Source organism: Amblyomma americanum, chromosome 2 (genome assembly GCF_052857255.1).
Source record: "Amblyomma americanum isolate KBUSLIRL-KWMA chromosome 2, ASM5285725v1, whole genome shotgun sequence".
NCBI classification, from domain to species: domain Eukaryota; kingdom Metazoa; phylum Arthropoda; class Arachnida; order Ixodida; family Ixodidae; genus Amblyomma; species Amblyomma americanum.
The window spans coordinates 6514867-6531119 of NC_135498.1; the positions used below are offsets into that span (position 1 = coordinate 6514867).

At 49.5% G+C, this 16253-nt stretch overlaps 1 protein-coding gene across 6 annotated transcripts in view; it reads left to right on the forward strand.

Annotated features, from left to right (window-relative positions):
• The window catches only part of LOC144120480 (pleckstrin homology domain-containing family G member 5-like), a 626877-nt gene that overhangs the window by 549532 nt on the left and 61092 nt on the right, over positions 1-16253 (forward strand). For all 6 annotated transcript variants that reach the window (XM_077652910.1, XM_077652911.1, XM_077652912.1 and 3 more), the window contains one exon: positions 10388-10524. In XM_077652910.1, the coding sequence (XP_077509036.1) occupies positions 10388-10524 (137 nt within the window). The remainder of the gene's footprint in view (positions 1-10387; positions 10525-16253) is intronic.

Consider the following 16253-nt stretch of genomic DNA (forward strand, 5'->3'; position numbering starts at 1 on the left):
CCTAACGCGTGCCTACAGGGAGGCCGCTTGATTTCTTAATGGCCGTAAGCAGGACCAAAGCGCATACATACAAGGATAGATAGAAAACGTTCCATGAGAATGAAACAAGAAGCGGGCCTGCGACGATCAGTGCTAACAGGTGACCCTGCTACTAAAACGTCAAAGCGTTTCGGTACCTTTACACGGAGGACTGGTGAAGACTCCTAACAAAAATTGCGCAGATATAAATTTGTTATAAATTTACTGATTTAAGCCGGGATGTTGCAACGCAGAAGTAACACCAGCGGAAAACGAGATGAGGACGAGGGAAAAGCGTTGAAAGTGGATGGCCCGATGGGCAGCGGTTGCTCCACCAGATGCGCATGACATGAACGGGATCAAAAAATATATGAAGAAGAGGCAGCCGTGGCTTGATCGATCTTCAGCAGCGACCTGACCTTCTGGCCTTCTGCCTTGGTTCGTCTTATACGCGGAACTTGGAAACTGGAAGCGGCGTTCAGGGAAGCGATATTTCCGCTTCACGTTTCCACGCCTCGGCGGTTTGGAGAGCATCGCGGCAGCAATGCTATATTATTATTTTTTGCTACGCGTTTTCCCTTGCGTGCATATTTATCAGCGACTTGAGAAGGGTTCCCCTGCGGAATGGCTTCGCTCCGGGAAGGGAGCAGTGGTGCAAAGCCCTCATTAGCATCGTGGCCCCCCATAGACGTCGCGCACAGCATCGCCTCTCGATGGATGACGCTCCGTCGCCAACTGCTCCCGAAAAGATGCGGAGACTCTGCGGGCGCTTCCTTCCGCCATCCTCAGAAAGAAATCCGAACCGGCGTCGTCAAAGTGCTCGGCTCCGCGACGCAGTTGAAGCGAAGCAAAAAGTAGTAATGCAGCGACAAGTGAGAGAGTATGTATCTGTGTGTGCGTGCGTGTGTAAAGGGTACGCTAGCTTGTTGGCCGATTGTGATTGAATAAAAAGCGTTAAAAAAAGTGACAAAGTTGGTCGCGACGTCTTGGCTGATCAACCGGCCTTCTTGAAATTCGGCGATGAAGGCTGGTCCATCAGCGGAAACGTCATAATAAACTTTGTTCTTCTAAGTGGCATGTTTTGCCATCTTTCTCTTTGTTTTGCTCCGGAATTCAACTCCTTGCTCTCCGAACTCGTTTTAAGCAGAAATTGCATCTTTAAAAAGGAATAATACCCTCAGACCTTCGTTGAGAGAAGCGCTCAGCCATCTCGGCGTTGGCCCTCGAGCGACGACCAGCAACCCGACCGCTGCTCCTTTCGCGACGACCAGGGAGGGGGGAAGCTCAGAAAACGTGCTGACGCGGCGTTCACACGATTCTGACCTCTCTCTTGGCGTCGGCCTTTTATGAAGGGAGCAGCCGCAGCCGTAGCGCCTCCCTCCTCGCGTTCCCGTTGCAACAACTTTCCTTTCTTCCCGGAGGTGCTGAGGGAAGCCCCTTTCCGAGCCACTCGCGCATTTCCTCCAGCCCTTCTTGCCGAGTCTTCTTCTGCGGGTCTCCTTCGAGGACGTATCCCGAGTCGCGTCGTCGTTTTCGCTCGCACGGAGGCCCTCATCGAACGCTGGAGGAGGAAAAGCGAGTGCAGTGCTCGTTAAAAAAAAAAAAGCGCGGGACGCGACTGCCGCTGCGATTTCCTCTCGGCTCGGCGACAGCACCTGAACAAATGTGCGGAGTCGGCGCTGCCTTTTCGCCGACGTATTTTATTGAAGTGGCGCGCAACTGCGCCGCAACCATAAAAATCCTCGTTAGCCAGGGTCGGAGAAGTTCGAGAGCGCATCTCTCCTCTCAGCTACGCATTTGCATTCTCTTCTCTTATAGCTTGATCTTGGATCCAGATTTTTCCCACCGCTAGCTGTGTACGAGGGTCCCTCCGAGGTGAGCGGTAGTATATGTTGTAACCGAAAACGCCCGCCTTCTTGTGATGGCTGCTGATAACTTTATCTAAGATAAAGGCTAGAAAGTGCCCTTCTAAGCTCGGTTTCGCATGCGGGCGAAAATGCTCGCGATTTCTGCCGCTCCGACGTAAAAACCTGTGTGAGCGGCCACAGCGGCTTAGTGGCCAGAGCGGCGAGGTTCCAACTAGCTGGAAAATTTTAGCCGCGTCGCGTCGCTTAGTCCCTCAATTCGCTCAGTCGCCTGCATGTGAAACGGCCTTAAGACTGCGTCCTGTGCGGTGCTGTTGCACCGATGTGCCTTATCCACTCGGGAGCGTTCTCCGAGCGGGGGAGGAGGAGTAGCTGTCATTTCCAGCGCTCTGTGATCTGCAAGACGCCGCCTCTCTCTTCAAAATGGTAATCGCCGAGTCCTTTTCGCTGTACACGTCACGTCAAGAATCGAACGCAGTGAGAATTTTTCTTTTTTTTTAATTGAGGTCATCTCGGCAAGTCTTTCGCTCTCCTACAAACATCAATACACTCAGAAGAGCCGTATAGAATCTGTTTTTACAAAGAACAACATTCGAATGGAGTTGTATTCAATGTCCCTGTAAGATATGGTAGGAAGCAAACATCGACATTATTGCGATAAACCTCAGCGTATGTACACCCTTTGCCAAAAGTAACCAGGGTGCATGGTTTGCTTCTCATTCTCAGAACGTGAGGACAAGAGTTCTCCTTACCATACAAAAATTTAGAGCTTGAGGGCTTTAATAATAGCTTCAATATACAACAGAGAACCAAAGCGTCTAGCCTGGTTACTTTCGGCAAATACTGTACGTGACACGCGCGTAGCATTTTCATCCAGCATTCCACGTTACAGCGGAAGGCAGAACAGAGAGAGCGTTGGAAAAGGGTCCCCGTTAAGCATTAAAGCTTGCTATAAGCGTATAGCGAGTGGCCCAGTTTTTATGCGCACTCTTTGAGATGTCTGTATAGCTTTCTTGTTGCTTATCCCTTCTTGGTGGTCCGTTTCTAATAACGCCATGGCATGTCACGGTCGTTAGGTTGGGTGGCCGAAAAGGAAATAAAAATAACATTGTCCTACCCGCACCGCAGCACGTCACAAAAGCTATGTCGGTACTAAATAAGGACAGCAAAATAAATTATCCCAGCTCGTGCCACGAGGTACAACGGGCTACGGCACAGGAGGAACAAGCCGGAACTTGCATGACAGTAGCCTCCACGGCTACCTGCAGTATACAATTCCAACGCATGCCGTATGGCGAGCGTTCGGATGAAATAGGACAAAATAGAAGAGCAAGCCTAGTGGAGCTTCACTCCGGCGCCCTTTGGCGTCTGCAATACGGACACGTTTGCCGGTGTCGCAGCTGGTTGGCCTCCTCTTGCGCCGCCAAGTGGGGATTGCATTTGCGTCGCGAGTTCGAGGCGTTTGTCTGCGTTTGCAGCCAGCGCGGTCCCCTCGGGCGACGATGGTGCAATAGGTGAGCGGTGTGGAAATGATGCTGCCTTCTTTAGAAACTGCCGCGCCCTTTACTGCTGACTCGGCGTACCCTTTTCGGCGTCCTCTCGCTTAACCAGGACATAAGGAGGCGGAACTTTTTGGCTCCTGACAGCTGCGATCAGGGGTTAGTTCAGCAGATAGACATAAGTCTCAGCCAAACTTCCTTGAATTGTGGTTTTGTTTATAGAGCCACGCAAGTTTGTTTGTTTGTTTTTTCATCGTTTAAGAAATTAGAGCAAACATTTTATTTCCGTGCAACTGCAGTGCGCCACGGCGTTGATATAGGGTCGGCTTCATTGCTGTGATTTATTATTATTATTATTATTATTATTATTATTATTATTATTATTATTATTATTATTATTATTATTATTATTATTATTATTATTATTATTATTATTATTATTATTATTATTATTATTATTATTATTATTATTATTATTATTATTAGTTTGTGCAACGCATTCTTTCACGTTATTGCAGCACCATTTTTGTTGTAATTTAAGAGTGTTTGCATTGTAATGAAACAAATAGTTTAGAAGGCGAGCGTAATCGCCGATTAATGCCGCGACGATCTCGAAGTTGCTCCTCACTGCGTCAGAGAACTGCGGAGAAGCTTGGTGATTACGTCATTGTTGTTGAGATTTCCACTGATATTCAACAAATCAGGGCAGTAGCGAGTGCACGAGATGACTGCTAGCTGCATTTCCCTGATTCTGTCTTCATGCAGTGATTTCCTGAAGCATAAAAAATACGAACTACTGCTGTGCGTACGTAGCACGCTCTTAGTGTCCGTGTCCATTTGTAAATGTGAAGCTGAAACGCGTCTTCGTACGTTTATTCAAAACCGTACGCGTCGAGCTTCCCTTTATCGTCCTCCTTGTCCAACTCGTCTGTAAGTCTTCTGTAGTATACACGCCTTGAACCATCTATACTTCCGCAGTGTTTAGGTATCACCGTGTCTACTCAGAACACTAAAAACCCTGTGTTCCAGCTCATTATGTTGTCAGTGACACCGTACCACGCCATTCCGCAGTGGCGCCGTCTCTTCAGGGCGAACAAAAACTCATTAGAGCGACGACTAGGTACTCGGTTAAGCTCTTGTGCTCACATCGAGCGAGGGAAGCGAAATCTCCTTCTATAGGGGCACTTCTGTCTCTCCTTCTCGTTAATTCTGCTTTTCCAAGTTTTTTTTTTTCATTCTCTTCCATTTGTCGAAGCACGTATTTTCCTCCCTTTTTCCACGTCTCCGAAAGTTGACTGCGTCTCAATCCTGTCTTTGATCCGGCCGCCGCGCGCCGCCGAAATCTGCAACTGCGCGATAGATCATGCCGCCCGTTTGACCACAAAGCGCGCGTCGAGCCAGAAAGGCACTCTGCTCGCTTCCACGCCGAGGCGCGACGAAATCTGCTCGCTTCTGAATCGAGCTCGATCGCGCGCATTTATATACAACGCGGCGGCGCTACACGGAGGGACGGGGGACAGAGAGCTGCATTGAGATTAATGAATTCGGGGCGTCCGAGCACCCATCTGACCGCCGCTCTGCCCCCTCCCCCGCGATCAGCTTATCGGCCATCGCGGCCGGCCGCTTCACGCCGAGCCATCTATCGCCCGATGCAGCCGACTCTCCGAGAGCATCCTTTGTCCGGGGGGAAACGGCGGCGGCAATCGAAGAGCTGAATCGGGACGCGTCTCTGCGGACGACCGTGCAATCAATCGCGCGCACTACAGACTCCCGCCACAGCGTAGGCGGCGCGCCCATCCCGCACCCGTAAACACACTCACACGCACGCACACGGCGGCGATGTGGTTGCTTGCGCGGTAGAGGGGGCGGGGATAAAAATAAAAACAACAGACAGGCGCCACTATCGCGGGCGGGCGCGCGGCCCGTATTGACGATTCGACCCGCGGCCCAATTAAAAGGCGCTGGATCATGGGGAGTGGGATGATGCGCGTCGGCGCTTATCTCTAATTGAGGCTAATTAGGTCGGGGAGTAATGGAGGTGCACGCTATATGGTCGCGCGCGGGGCGCGGTTCTCTCTCCCGTGCGCCCCCGCCCTTCCACCGCGCGGCAAGTGCGTGGTGAAGAGCGTCGCTTACAGCCGTACGTGCTTGTCTCTATTGATCCGCTTTACACACGTGCTCGTTTAACACGCGGCGCGTTTTCGTTTGGGCGCGCGAGTTAATGCTCGTGTGCTTATGCTGAGGAGAGCGCGCATGTCCAGATACTACGTATTTTAAGAGCCCCGTGTTGAGTGCCGGAGCACCACCTCTGCTCCTCTGCACCCCCCCCCCCCCCCCCGGCCCCTTCCCTTTCCATAGTTTGGCACCGCAGTATCCTACTCTTTGCGTGTGAATTGGGCGTTCGCTGATCACGCGTTCGTCTGGTCCAATGTCCGTTGGCGGTGTGCCTTGAACTGAGCGAGCACGCTGTGTGTGCTTGCTCGTATATTTAAGTGCCTGCATGTGTGCTCTTGTGGGCACGTGTGTTTACTGTTCCCGTGCGCCAGATTCCCGAGACTACTACGCGAGACTCCGCGAGGCAACGTTTCCCCTTATTGGAGTTCGCGTATAAATATCCGAGCGTGATAGGAATATGCTCCCGTCGGCGTTCATGGACGCCAAGTACGTCCAGGGGAGAAACTTCAGCCGTTCTCCTTTCACGCATGATGAAGAGCCGCATGCGAGAGCCGCTGCCTTGTGACGATTCATCACGCCCGGCATAAAAGCGTGCGACCAGAGAGCGGGCAGTGATTAGCGCGGGCGTGCCTTTTCCTTTCCTTTTCCTGATTTTTTTTTCCCTTGGGAGTCGTGCTCCCATTTCGATGCTTGCCCGTACTGGTAGTTCAGCGCCGCCACACCTCTTTTCCCTCCTCTTTCTTTTCTGTGAATTCTTTTTATGTTTTCTCTTTCTTCAACTGGCTGCTACATACGCATGCCGCAACTTACTCCTTCCCGTAAAATGAACAACCAAGCAAATATGTCCTCGGTCACTTTTCCGCATGCGCGTGCGTACGCATAAGTTGCCCTGTACATTTGGTCGCTTCCCTGTATCCTTGCTCTCAGTTTTCATCCTCGCCTTAGGTTGGCTTCCCCACGTTGCACACTGCTCTAATCATGACGTAACTGGCTATCGCTAAAGCGAGAATATGGTGCTGAATTTGCTCGTTATAGTTTCGCAGGTGCTCGTAATGTTGTGACGGGAACTACGTTGGCTTTTTACGCTTCATGAAACACCCTAACCACAGCTATATATTCCATTTTGAAAAGTTGCTTCCGCCATTATTAGGAAGTGCAGAATTGTGGTGAAGCTGACCTAACTTTTCTGAAGGAGTTTCACTCAGACTTGACCTAGAAGCGATAATGCCGTAACGAGAAACTCATGTGTTTCGCGGACGCTGTCATTAGCGCCGTCGAAGCAACTTCACGGCCACATCGTACCGTCAAGTTTATGCGGCCTTTTAAAAAAATCTCGCGCCTCTCTTGTCTGACGCGTCCACAGATCCACGCATTCTTCTCGACCCGGTTTCTAATATCTTGCTGTCTCTCCTCTGATTTCATCGCACACTCCGTCTTCGCGAATTCTAAAAACGACACCTGTCAGGTCTGTACGATTCCTTGATGCGTGTTAGAGAATCACCTACACTCCGAACTCTCCGACCTTCTTTAGCTGTCTCCGCTTATTCATTTGCCTTTGTTCGAACCGTTGTATACTGTGATAATTTCGCGTTGTTGTGGAAAGGTTTTATTTCGACGCCCTATACCGCCGCTTCTGATACGGATATGCCTTTTCCACGGAATGCAATATGTGTCGTCTTTGAAAGTGTCCGCACTGCAAACGAGGCAGAAGCGTGACGGCAGCTGTCCGCAGAACTATTCAGATTTCCCGTGAATTCGCGATTTTTTTGGTTGTGCAGATTCTGCGTGCTTCGTTGCCACATTCACCTGTGCATCGACACTACCATCGATTTTGAGAATTGATCGTGATGCACGTCTTATTCACGCAAGAACAGGTTAGGCAGGGTGCCGTACTAAGAGAAAGCACCCTCGGCATCAATTATCTTCGTCCAAACTCAAATCGCATCTCTAGAACGCAGCCACTTTCGCCACCTAAGGGAGCAAATTCTTGACACTGTCATCATCCGACCTGCTGCGTTCAAGCCTTTCGATTTTTAGTTTATTCTTTCATGAAAAATTTGTGTGGGCTCTGTCTTCGACATTTTTTTCGCTGCTGCAGCGCAAGAAACGAATTCTTAGCGTATGCTAACCTTAAGGACGCAATAAGGTGCTTTTCCGGGAAGTGGCGTTGTTTCTTTCACAGAACTGTGGGTGAGATTGGAAATGTGAAGGAGCAGTCATAGCGCGGACGATAAGCTAGTTTTCCTGTGGATTGAAGGCATTTCATAAGTACGCAATAAAAAAAATGACCATTTGCGTAGTAAAGCCAAATCCGTCTAGTGTCCATTATTCGGCATTGTCCATCGTCCACCTACCACCTATGTCACGTGAACTTGTGACGTCATCACAACCTCGCAGGTGTATGTTATGTGCGTGTATATATATATATATATATATATATATATATATATATATATATATATATATATATATATATATATATATATATATATATATATATATATATATATATATATATATATATATATATATATACATACACGCACACATTCATGACGAAAGTGAACTGTCACCGATACCAAGGAGCATAGGGGATGTTTTTTTCAATTTGTGGTGTTGATCAATGGGAGGTCAATAGGGTAATCATTTTTAAAAGATAATTCGTTGGAAAGCAGAAGGAAAAACAAAACGTACCGCCAGTAGGATCCGAACCCACGGCGTCCGAGTTACGCGCCCGGTGCTCCACACACACACGCACGCGCACACGCACGCACACACGCGCACACGCACGCACACACGCGCACACACGCGCACACACGCACGCACACACGCACACACCTGGGCTGGTTGCCAACAACCCGGTTGGAAGGAGCGCAGCCTGCCGCAAAGCAGTCTCTAGACAAACATAGGCGCAATGGCTAAATGTGTGGGATGGCCATGATCAGTGCTAATGGACTTAAAGATACCTCTGTGGTCGTGCACACAAAATTAACGACACAAATTACCGAGGTATATAATAGCACTTCCTTGTGATTCTATATTATTATTATTATTATTATTATTATTATTATTATTATTATTATTATTATTATTATTATTATTATTATTATTATTATTATTATTATTATTATTATTATTATTATTATTATTATTATTATTACGCTAGCAGCACCACGAGCATCTCCATCCTCATGTTTACTGCAGAATAAATTTTCGAGCGACCCCCTTCGTTTCAATGTGGTCTTTTTCAAAAATTTCAGAAGTGTATCCGTCACGGGCAAGGATGTCTACACGTGTGATCGGAGGCCGTCCTGCATGCTTCAGGCAGCAGCTATAGAGGTGAACTTGGAGGCAAATAAAATGGCAAAAGCCTGGAGCATAGCAAGCGAGAGCAGCGGTGGCTGATATTTTAATCCATAGCTCCACAACGATCGGGACATAACGAGGATTGTAGCGCCAGAATTCAAAAATAACCGAGAGGAAGTTGGCGAAAAAAATTGCAGAGAGATAAGCGAGAGTATGCGAGCAAAACGGGGAAGAGAAAGCGGCAGAAGGAGGGAATAGCGAGACCCTTAGGGCGACTGCTGCGCACCGTGCCAATTATTACCGCGAAGGAAAAGAAATCACGAAAGCGTTCACACCGTCCCCAGAGAAGGGAAGGCACTCCTTCCGCACAACGAACGCTGTGAATGCACGGCTGCGAAGCCGACCACTGCAGCCGCTGAGGTTGATCCATGTGCGACGCGTTCTCTGGGTGTTCTTGCAACGGGCATGCGTGTTTGCTGCCGTGAAGGGTCACCCGCGGCACAACGTTAGTGGTGCGGGCGAGGTCTCGCCTTTACCCCAACCTGTCGTGAAGGGCAACCGGGAGGAGACGGGGCGGCGTGCAGTGGCTCAAACTCACGTTCGAGAGCATGTTCGGGAATGGTAAATTCCGCAATGCACTCAGCTCATCGGCCGAGCCAACCAGGATTTCTTTCTTTTTTTCGTAATGTATTTGTTACCTCTTCGGCTGCAGTTCAGCGTGAAAAGTTTGGTTCCTGCATTCAGCGATGCTTTGGAAGACGAATTTAGAACGTGACCCGGAGTGGACACGTGCGACACGATTGGCACTTGGCTGTGTGTGGTTCTGTTGCTGTCAGCTATACATCTCGAAATTTTGTTCTGCTGACCTTTTCTTGGCTTCTACGCATTGTCTCGCTTCCCAAGCCCCAGTTTTCAGCGAAGATGTAAAAAAAAAACTCACTTTTCAACGCGGTAGTAGTAGTTGCGTTTGCTAGCAAGGTTATGTAAAACGTCATCAATAGGCGATATTTCTGAATTGTGGCGTAACTTACGTCGGACAGCTTGTTCACTTCCTCGCACATGTGTACAGAAAATAAATCTGCTCCAACTGAAAAAAATACATAGCCCCATATCAGCGGATACTGAACCACACTCGCGCATAAAGGCGTACCGCTGTTGTCGCGTGTAATACAATCTCACTCGTTGGCATCCTTCTGTAACACGTGGCCGCTCTAATCAATTAAACGACATCAGGTCTTATCGCGAGCTCGAATGCAATATCACGTTGTTTGTGCTCGTCGACAGACCCACTGATTCGCCCCATTATCCCATTCTTCATTTCACCGAAACTCCGCCGACTCCCGTTCTGATAAGCCCAAGCCCTGCGCAGTCGTGCTATCTCTATTGATAGCATCGTACCTAGCTATAGTTGATCGTCGAGTCTCGCCAAGTGTTCGTTGTCGTGTGCTGTCGAAAGACTGAATGTTTTTGCTTGGGCTCACCTGCAGTGTGTTTACCCTGGCCTCTCTCTCTTCCCCTGTGCAGAGACGCCCTGACAGCGTTGCTAGAGCGCCGGGGCCTGGACCTCTCGGGAGTGCAGGTGCTTCACGAGAGCACACGGCGGCCCGCCAACCTCGGCCATGAGACGCACAAATTCGCCGGCGCACAGCTCAGGGTCAAAGGTCAGTGCCGACCTCCAGCCTCCCGTTCCGTGGCCGTTCTTGGAGGCTCCAAGATGGGTCAAGGCCGACGTCACGCACGGCTCTGTGTGACGATACGAACATATTTTCTTTCGCGCCGACAGCGTACTGCCTTCTCTAGTCGTAAATATACCGAGCAGTGTGTCTCAAGCTGCCCAGTCGGGAAAATAATAGGGAAGGTTCAACTATAGAGCCACATAATTGCCCTCAAGGACCCATGCAGAATTCGCATCGGTGGGGACAAAGCTTGGATCTCAAGTGAACTGCTGTGACGCAAAGTGTCACCACCGTTGCCCCCTGCACACCTTAAGCCAGCCCTGATTGCAGCTTCGCATGCAGAGGTGGGTCAAGGCTAATTTTAAAGGGACACTGAGGACAGATTGAAGTTGGCCCGTATCAATAGATTCTGCCAACCACTCTTATCGAAAACGGATCTTTTGTAAGCCATAAAAGATCAAGAAACGAAATGTAGGTGTCGCCACCATCGTTCGATTGCGCAAGTTAACTGCGTGCGTCGACATTGATTTTTGGGCGGGGACCCCAGAGACTAGGCTACACGGCCATTCACTCCAAAACAGTGGCAGCCCATCCATCTCTGTGCACACATCACGAGTTCGAATCGAATGGCGTTGTGTTGTGCATGGGCGATTGTTGTATCTATAACATGTGGTTGCTATGATGCCACGAAAGCGATGCAGGTATTCGATAAATAAAATAAATAAATCACTGCACGGAGAATTATGGGTTTATCGCTTGACCGTGTGATAGTTGTATATGTTTTTTTCCCAGCCACAATTGTGCGCTTTACTGTCGGCAAACGTCCAGGAAATCATTTTCTACTCGGAACAATAATTGGATGCAGTTGCCATCGCCCGTCTCGCTATGTTTATGAATATATGCAAAGGAGGAACAGGTTGTGTGTTGAGATCCTCAACCGGCAAAGCCTCAAATGCTCTCAAGTCGTGTCTTTTCTGTCATCACCATTCACCTGCGCAATCTGTGACGAAGACCTGGCCCTGTGCTTTGGCCGTCTCGGAGATGCTTGTCAATTTCAAAGGTGGCTCGAAGAACTTCGAGAAGGCCTCGTCGTTGCATATGTGGCATGCCTCTACCTCAACAACGTCGCACATTACAGGCATCACGACGCACAAATAGTGCTTTTAAATTTAGCTTCTCTCAGTGCGGAATTGCCACTGTATCGGAGTCATCAACAATACCAAACTGAGCTTTCGTACAAACTAGAGGCGGTGAACAGGCAAATCACCCTCTTTCTCAGTCCTCAAGAAGTTTAGTGAAAGTCCCGAGATAATATCACTACCTCCCCTCGACGCTTTGGGCCCCTGCTGTCTTATTTTCGACATCAGGAAGGCCTTAAGTCTCTATTCCCGGATGCTAAGCAACCACCCCGCTTATTGTCCGCAGTGTTGCGCGCCTCTCTCAGACGGCGGTTCCGCGATCATCAGTGCCTCTTTCCGCCTTTTTTCTTTCAACTATTCCGCTCGGACGCGGCTGCGGCGGTGGCCATCTGGGTGTCAGTCAGCACGCCCGTGTAGTTTCCTCTTCCGTCCTACCGCTCACTCGCACGGAATCATTGCTGTATCGGACATCAGTGATAACCGGCTTATTGCAAACAGCGCTAGAGTATCCGAGAGCCGAGTCGGTAATGAAGTAGCGCGAGCTTCAACAACCCTGAGACACAACACGGACAGCAGAAGGCGCACAGAGGCCATGCTCGTTTAGAAGCAATGTATTGTTTCTTTGATGCTGTGCCGTCTGTTGTATCGACAAGCTGATATTCCGCTTACTAGAGTACTCACCAATTAGCTGAACTGTGTACAGTCATGAGAAAAATGAGGAACAACAAGCTTTCTGCAGAAAATTGCGATTTTTTGGTTATTTCACTACTAAATTTAGGAATAATTTTTTTGATATTATACGCAAATAGGAAAACTAGTCAGAAAACAGGAAAAACTGTGCTTGTGACACGTGAAATGGCGAAATCAATAAATGAATGCTCGAAATTTTTTCCCTCCCGCATCAGTCACGACTGCACAGCCAGCATCGAAGAACGATTTTCGAACGTCTCTAATGTCACTGCGCTCGCTTCACTTCGCATGCGGCATCCCCTGACCGAGTGGACAGTCGCTCGCTGCTCAGAACGAAACACAGTAATAACAAACAAGAATCAAGAACGTCCTGAAAGGCCTCACCCCTTTGGCTGCGTGAGCACAGACAAAGGCGCATCTCGGGTTTCTCAAGTTTGCAGGGTCCGACTGCGACAGCCCCCGGGGCGCGCTTCCTCAAAGGCGCGCTCGCAGTGTCGTCTCCCGTTGCCCAGCGGCGCCTTTATCCCTCAATCCCTATTCCATTCCCAGCGTATAGGATAACCGTGCGAATTCTGTTCTGGCGAGCATCCGACCCCTTCAGCCCTTTCGTCATTTTACACCGCCAAAGTGGACGCACAAAACGCGGATGCCACGAAATCTCGATGCCGGAAGATGCCATTCCTCGATTCTAAATCTCTTCCGTTTTTCGCTCACCAGGCTTGCCGGCTCGAGCGCCGCCGGCCGTTGCAGAACTCGGAGCCCCGTTGCCTTGGTTGTCACTGCTTCGTGAGCGAATGGTCGGTAAACTGTTTGCAGCAACTGCTGTGCCACTCTGTTGGCTGCGAAAGCCACATCGAGACCACTGGTTATAAGATTACTGTGCTGTAGTGCATTGTAGACACCGATAGCGCTGAGCTGTGCTCGTGGTACCCTTGTCGTTGAGTATTTTGTTAATGCGAAAGCACGAAATTTCTCAGTGACGTCACCATTCTCTCGCATGACGTCAGCGGTAGGTAGTGACGTCTACCTCAAAGAACGAAAAATGAAATTTTTTCCGAAGGTGAGGCGAATAGAACCAAGGACCGGCAGGCTGCGAAGGGAGCACGCAATGCATAGGCCACAATACCGCGTTACTTCTGGCGAGTAACAGTGAACCTTTTCTTACGACTGTATGCTAATGAATCGGTGTGTCATTAGAAAGGAAGAAATCTGTAATGAAGCTAGCTCACGGTGATACAATGCATTCGCATTTAAAGCATGTAAGTAGTCTTAAGTGCCCGCCGTAATTGTGTAGCATCGAGGCTTTGATACTAGCCTTGAGTGGCTTCAGGCAAACAGGCTTGACTTCGGTTCAGCGCTTGACTCAGAAGCCGAGTTTTAGCCGTCGCTAGAGTTTCAAAGGAAAGGTAAAGATCTATATAGTAGCGAGGAGAGTGCAATGCTGACGCAAAAACGACATCGCGCACATAGGACGCAAGCTCTGCAGCCATTGAGGGAAGCTGTAAGCGTCAGTTATCCTTTTTGCAACATCTGAAATTTTAATCACTTTCGAAAGAACCAACACGGCCTCATCAGCCATTCTGAATAATTCGCTTCTCATACTTCCTTCAAGCGAAGACGTGCCTCAGTTTTTTTTTTTTTTTTGCTTCCCTCCTTTAATGCTAGACTGGCTAGCAACGCAGTGAGAATTTGGGCAACATGAGCTGGACGTCATCGGCTTCGCCTTGCGGTAAAAATAAGCGGGACGAAGAAGGCTTAGTGACCGATGTTCCTTTTATTTCTATTTTTATTTTATTTCTTATTCTGCAGTAATGCGACGTCATCTTATCGCGAAAACTCTGAACTGAGGAACAGTACGCGTCGCTACTTTTAGTGCGAAAGCAATCATACGCTCACCAACAGCGACCAAGAATCTTGTCGCCGTACGATCATGTGCCGTCGCCAGGCAACCCGAGTCACCACCCGAGCTTGCCCAACAAACTCGGGTAGTAAGTTCGGAGGAGCGTCGCGCCAGAGGTTGCTCGGGAAGAGCAGCATGGTTTGCGCGATCACTACGAGTGGCTGTGATAGCAGCAAGTCACCTGCCAGTGCCGTGTCGTATCTCTTGACCGCTGCTGCACTGCACAGACAGTGGTACGAGGGTTCACCGCCGTCTTGAAATGTTAAACAGATAATGACCAATTCTGCATGTATGGGCATTGACCCACTAAATGTGCCACGTCATGCCTTCAAACCTTAAGTGCCTCCTGCAATTGAAGAATCACCACCTGCTTTCGTGCGTCTTCTTGGTTTACCAGTTTTCTATTACTGTCTTCATGAATTTTTTTATTTTGCTCCATAGATGCAATTCCCGAACGCAATGCACCAGGTGCGACTATGTTTGTAAACAGTCTGTCATTATTTTATGCTGCTATAACTGACTCGGATGCAATGAAAAAATAACTACAATATACAACTGCGTCGAGATTAGATTTCACCTGACACCTCTTCAACATGACATGTCTCGCGTGCTTCAAGCACCCCGGGCAGTTTCGCAGCGATTCTAAAAGTTTCGCACCGCAGGGTTTCAAATTGCGAAAGCGCAGCACGAGGAACGGGGACGAAAAATGGCCCAGAGAAGACGAGACGCACGAGCTCGCCTTTTTTTATGTCATTCTTTGTCCTTATGCCTTGCTTTCACAATTCAGTGCCAACTAGCCCGCCAGCACGCTCGTGTAAAGAGCTTGTGGCTGGTGCAGCCAGCAGTTTGGCGACGTAAAAATTGTTCTACGCCCTGCATCATCATCCTCATGTTATTATTCTATACTACTTCGCGATAAAAGAAGTAGTTGCCCAATTTAATTCTTTCAGGTAACTCACGGGGCCGCGGAACTTAAAAGCGCGGTCGAGTTTTTTTTTTTTTTCAGTTTTCAGTTTGCGTCATTTCGGTTCCAGCCGCAAAGAGCGCGGCCCCACCGCGGTCGGTCCGCATTATTCCATGCTTCAAAACCGATCGATTGGAGCGCGCGACGCGTGCCGCTCGAAGCAACCGCTGAAAAAGAAAGCAGCAAAGATGCCAAGAAGCGAAGTAACCAAAAGAAACAGCTTGGCGAAAGCTCTTTTTGGTGTCCGTCCGACCTTTCGCTGGACGCGTGCTGCCTTTGAACGGGCAGAAATAAAGAAGAGAGAGAGAAGGAAACGAGAGGAGGCCAGCTCGCATTCAAATGTAGATGCCGTGCGGACCGACCCGCTGTGTCGCTTGCCTCACCCGGCCGGCCCCGAGGCTGATTTGTTTCCGCTTCTCCCTTGCCGCTGTTGATGCTGTGCACTTCGCTCTTCTTGCATGTTTCGTCCGTCCAGCCTCCTCCTCCGCCGGTGGCTCGGCTGTGCAGCTGTTCACTCACACGGCTCGTTTGTTTTTCCGCGCCAAACAGGCTTTCCGCGAGCAATTTATACCCGCCCCCCTTCGTCCAGTCCCGTTTCTTTCTTTGCTCCCTCCCCCTCCGCCGCGTTCCTGTGGCAACGGAAATGGCACCCCTTCTCGTCTACGGCACGGCGCATGCAATGGAGGCGAGAGAAGGTCAAGGCGAGAAACAGCAGCGTACCAGGCGCGAGAATGGTATACAGTCGGACGCATTTTTCGCGCCCATTACCGCGGCGTTATGCTAAAGCGGCGACGGGCTACTCTGCGGGGGTGCCTCGTGTGGCGGCGATTTTGTTGCTGCTGTCTGCCTCGAGGGTGCGTGCACGCCAGTAGAGCTCTTGTGACGTCATCGCTTGCGTCACGTGACGACGTCGTGTGTAGCCATTTGTGTATGTGTTTGCCAGGACCACCACAGTTACCGCGGCCATAAAGGAAAAGGCGTGAAGCTGTAGCTCTTTCTTAACGCAATGGCGTAGGTTTCC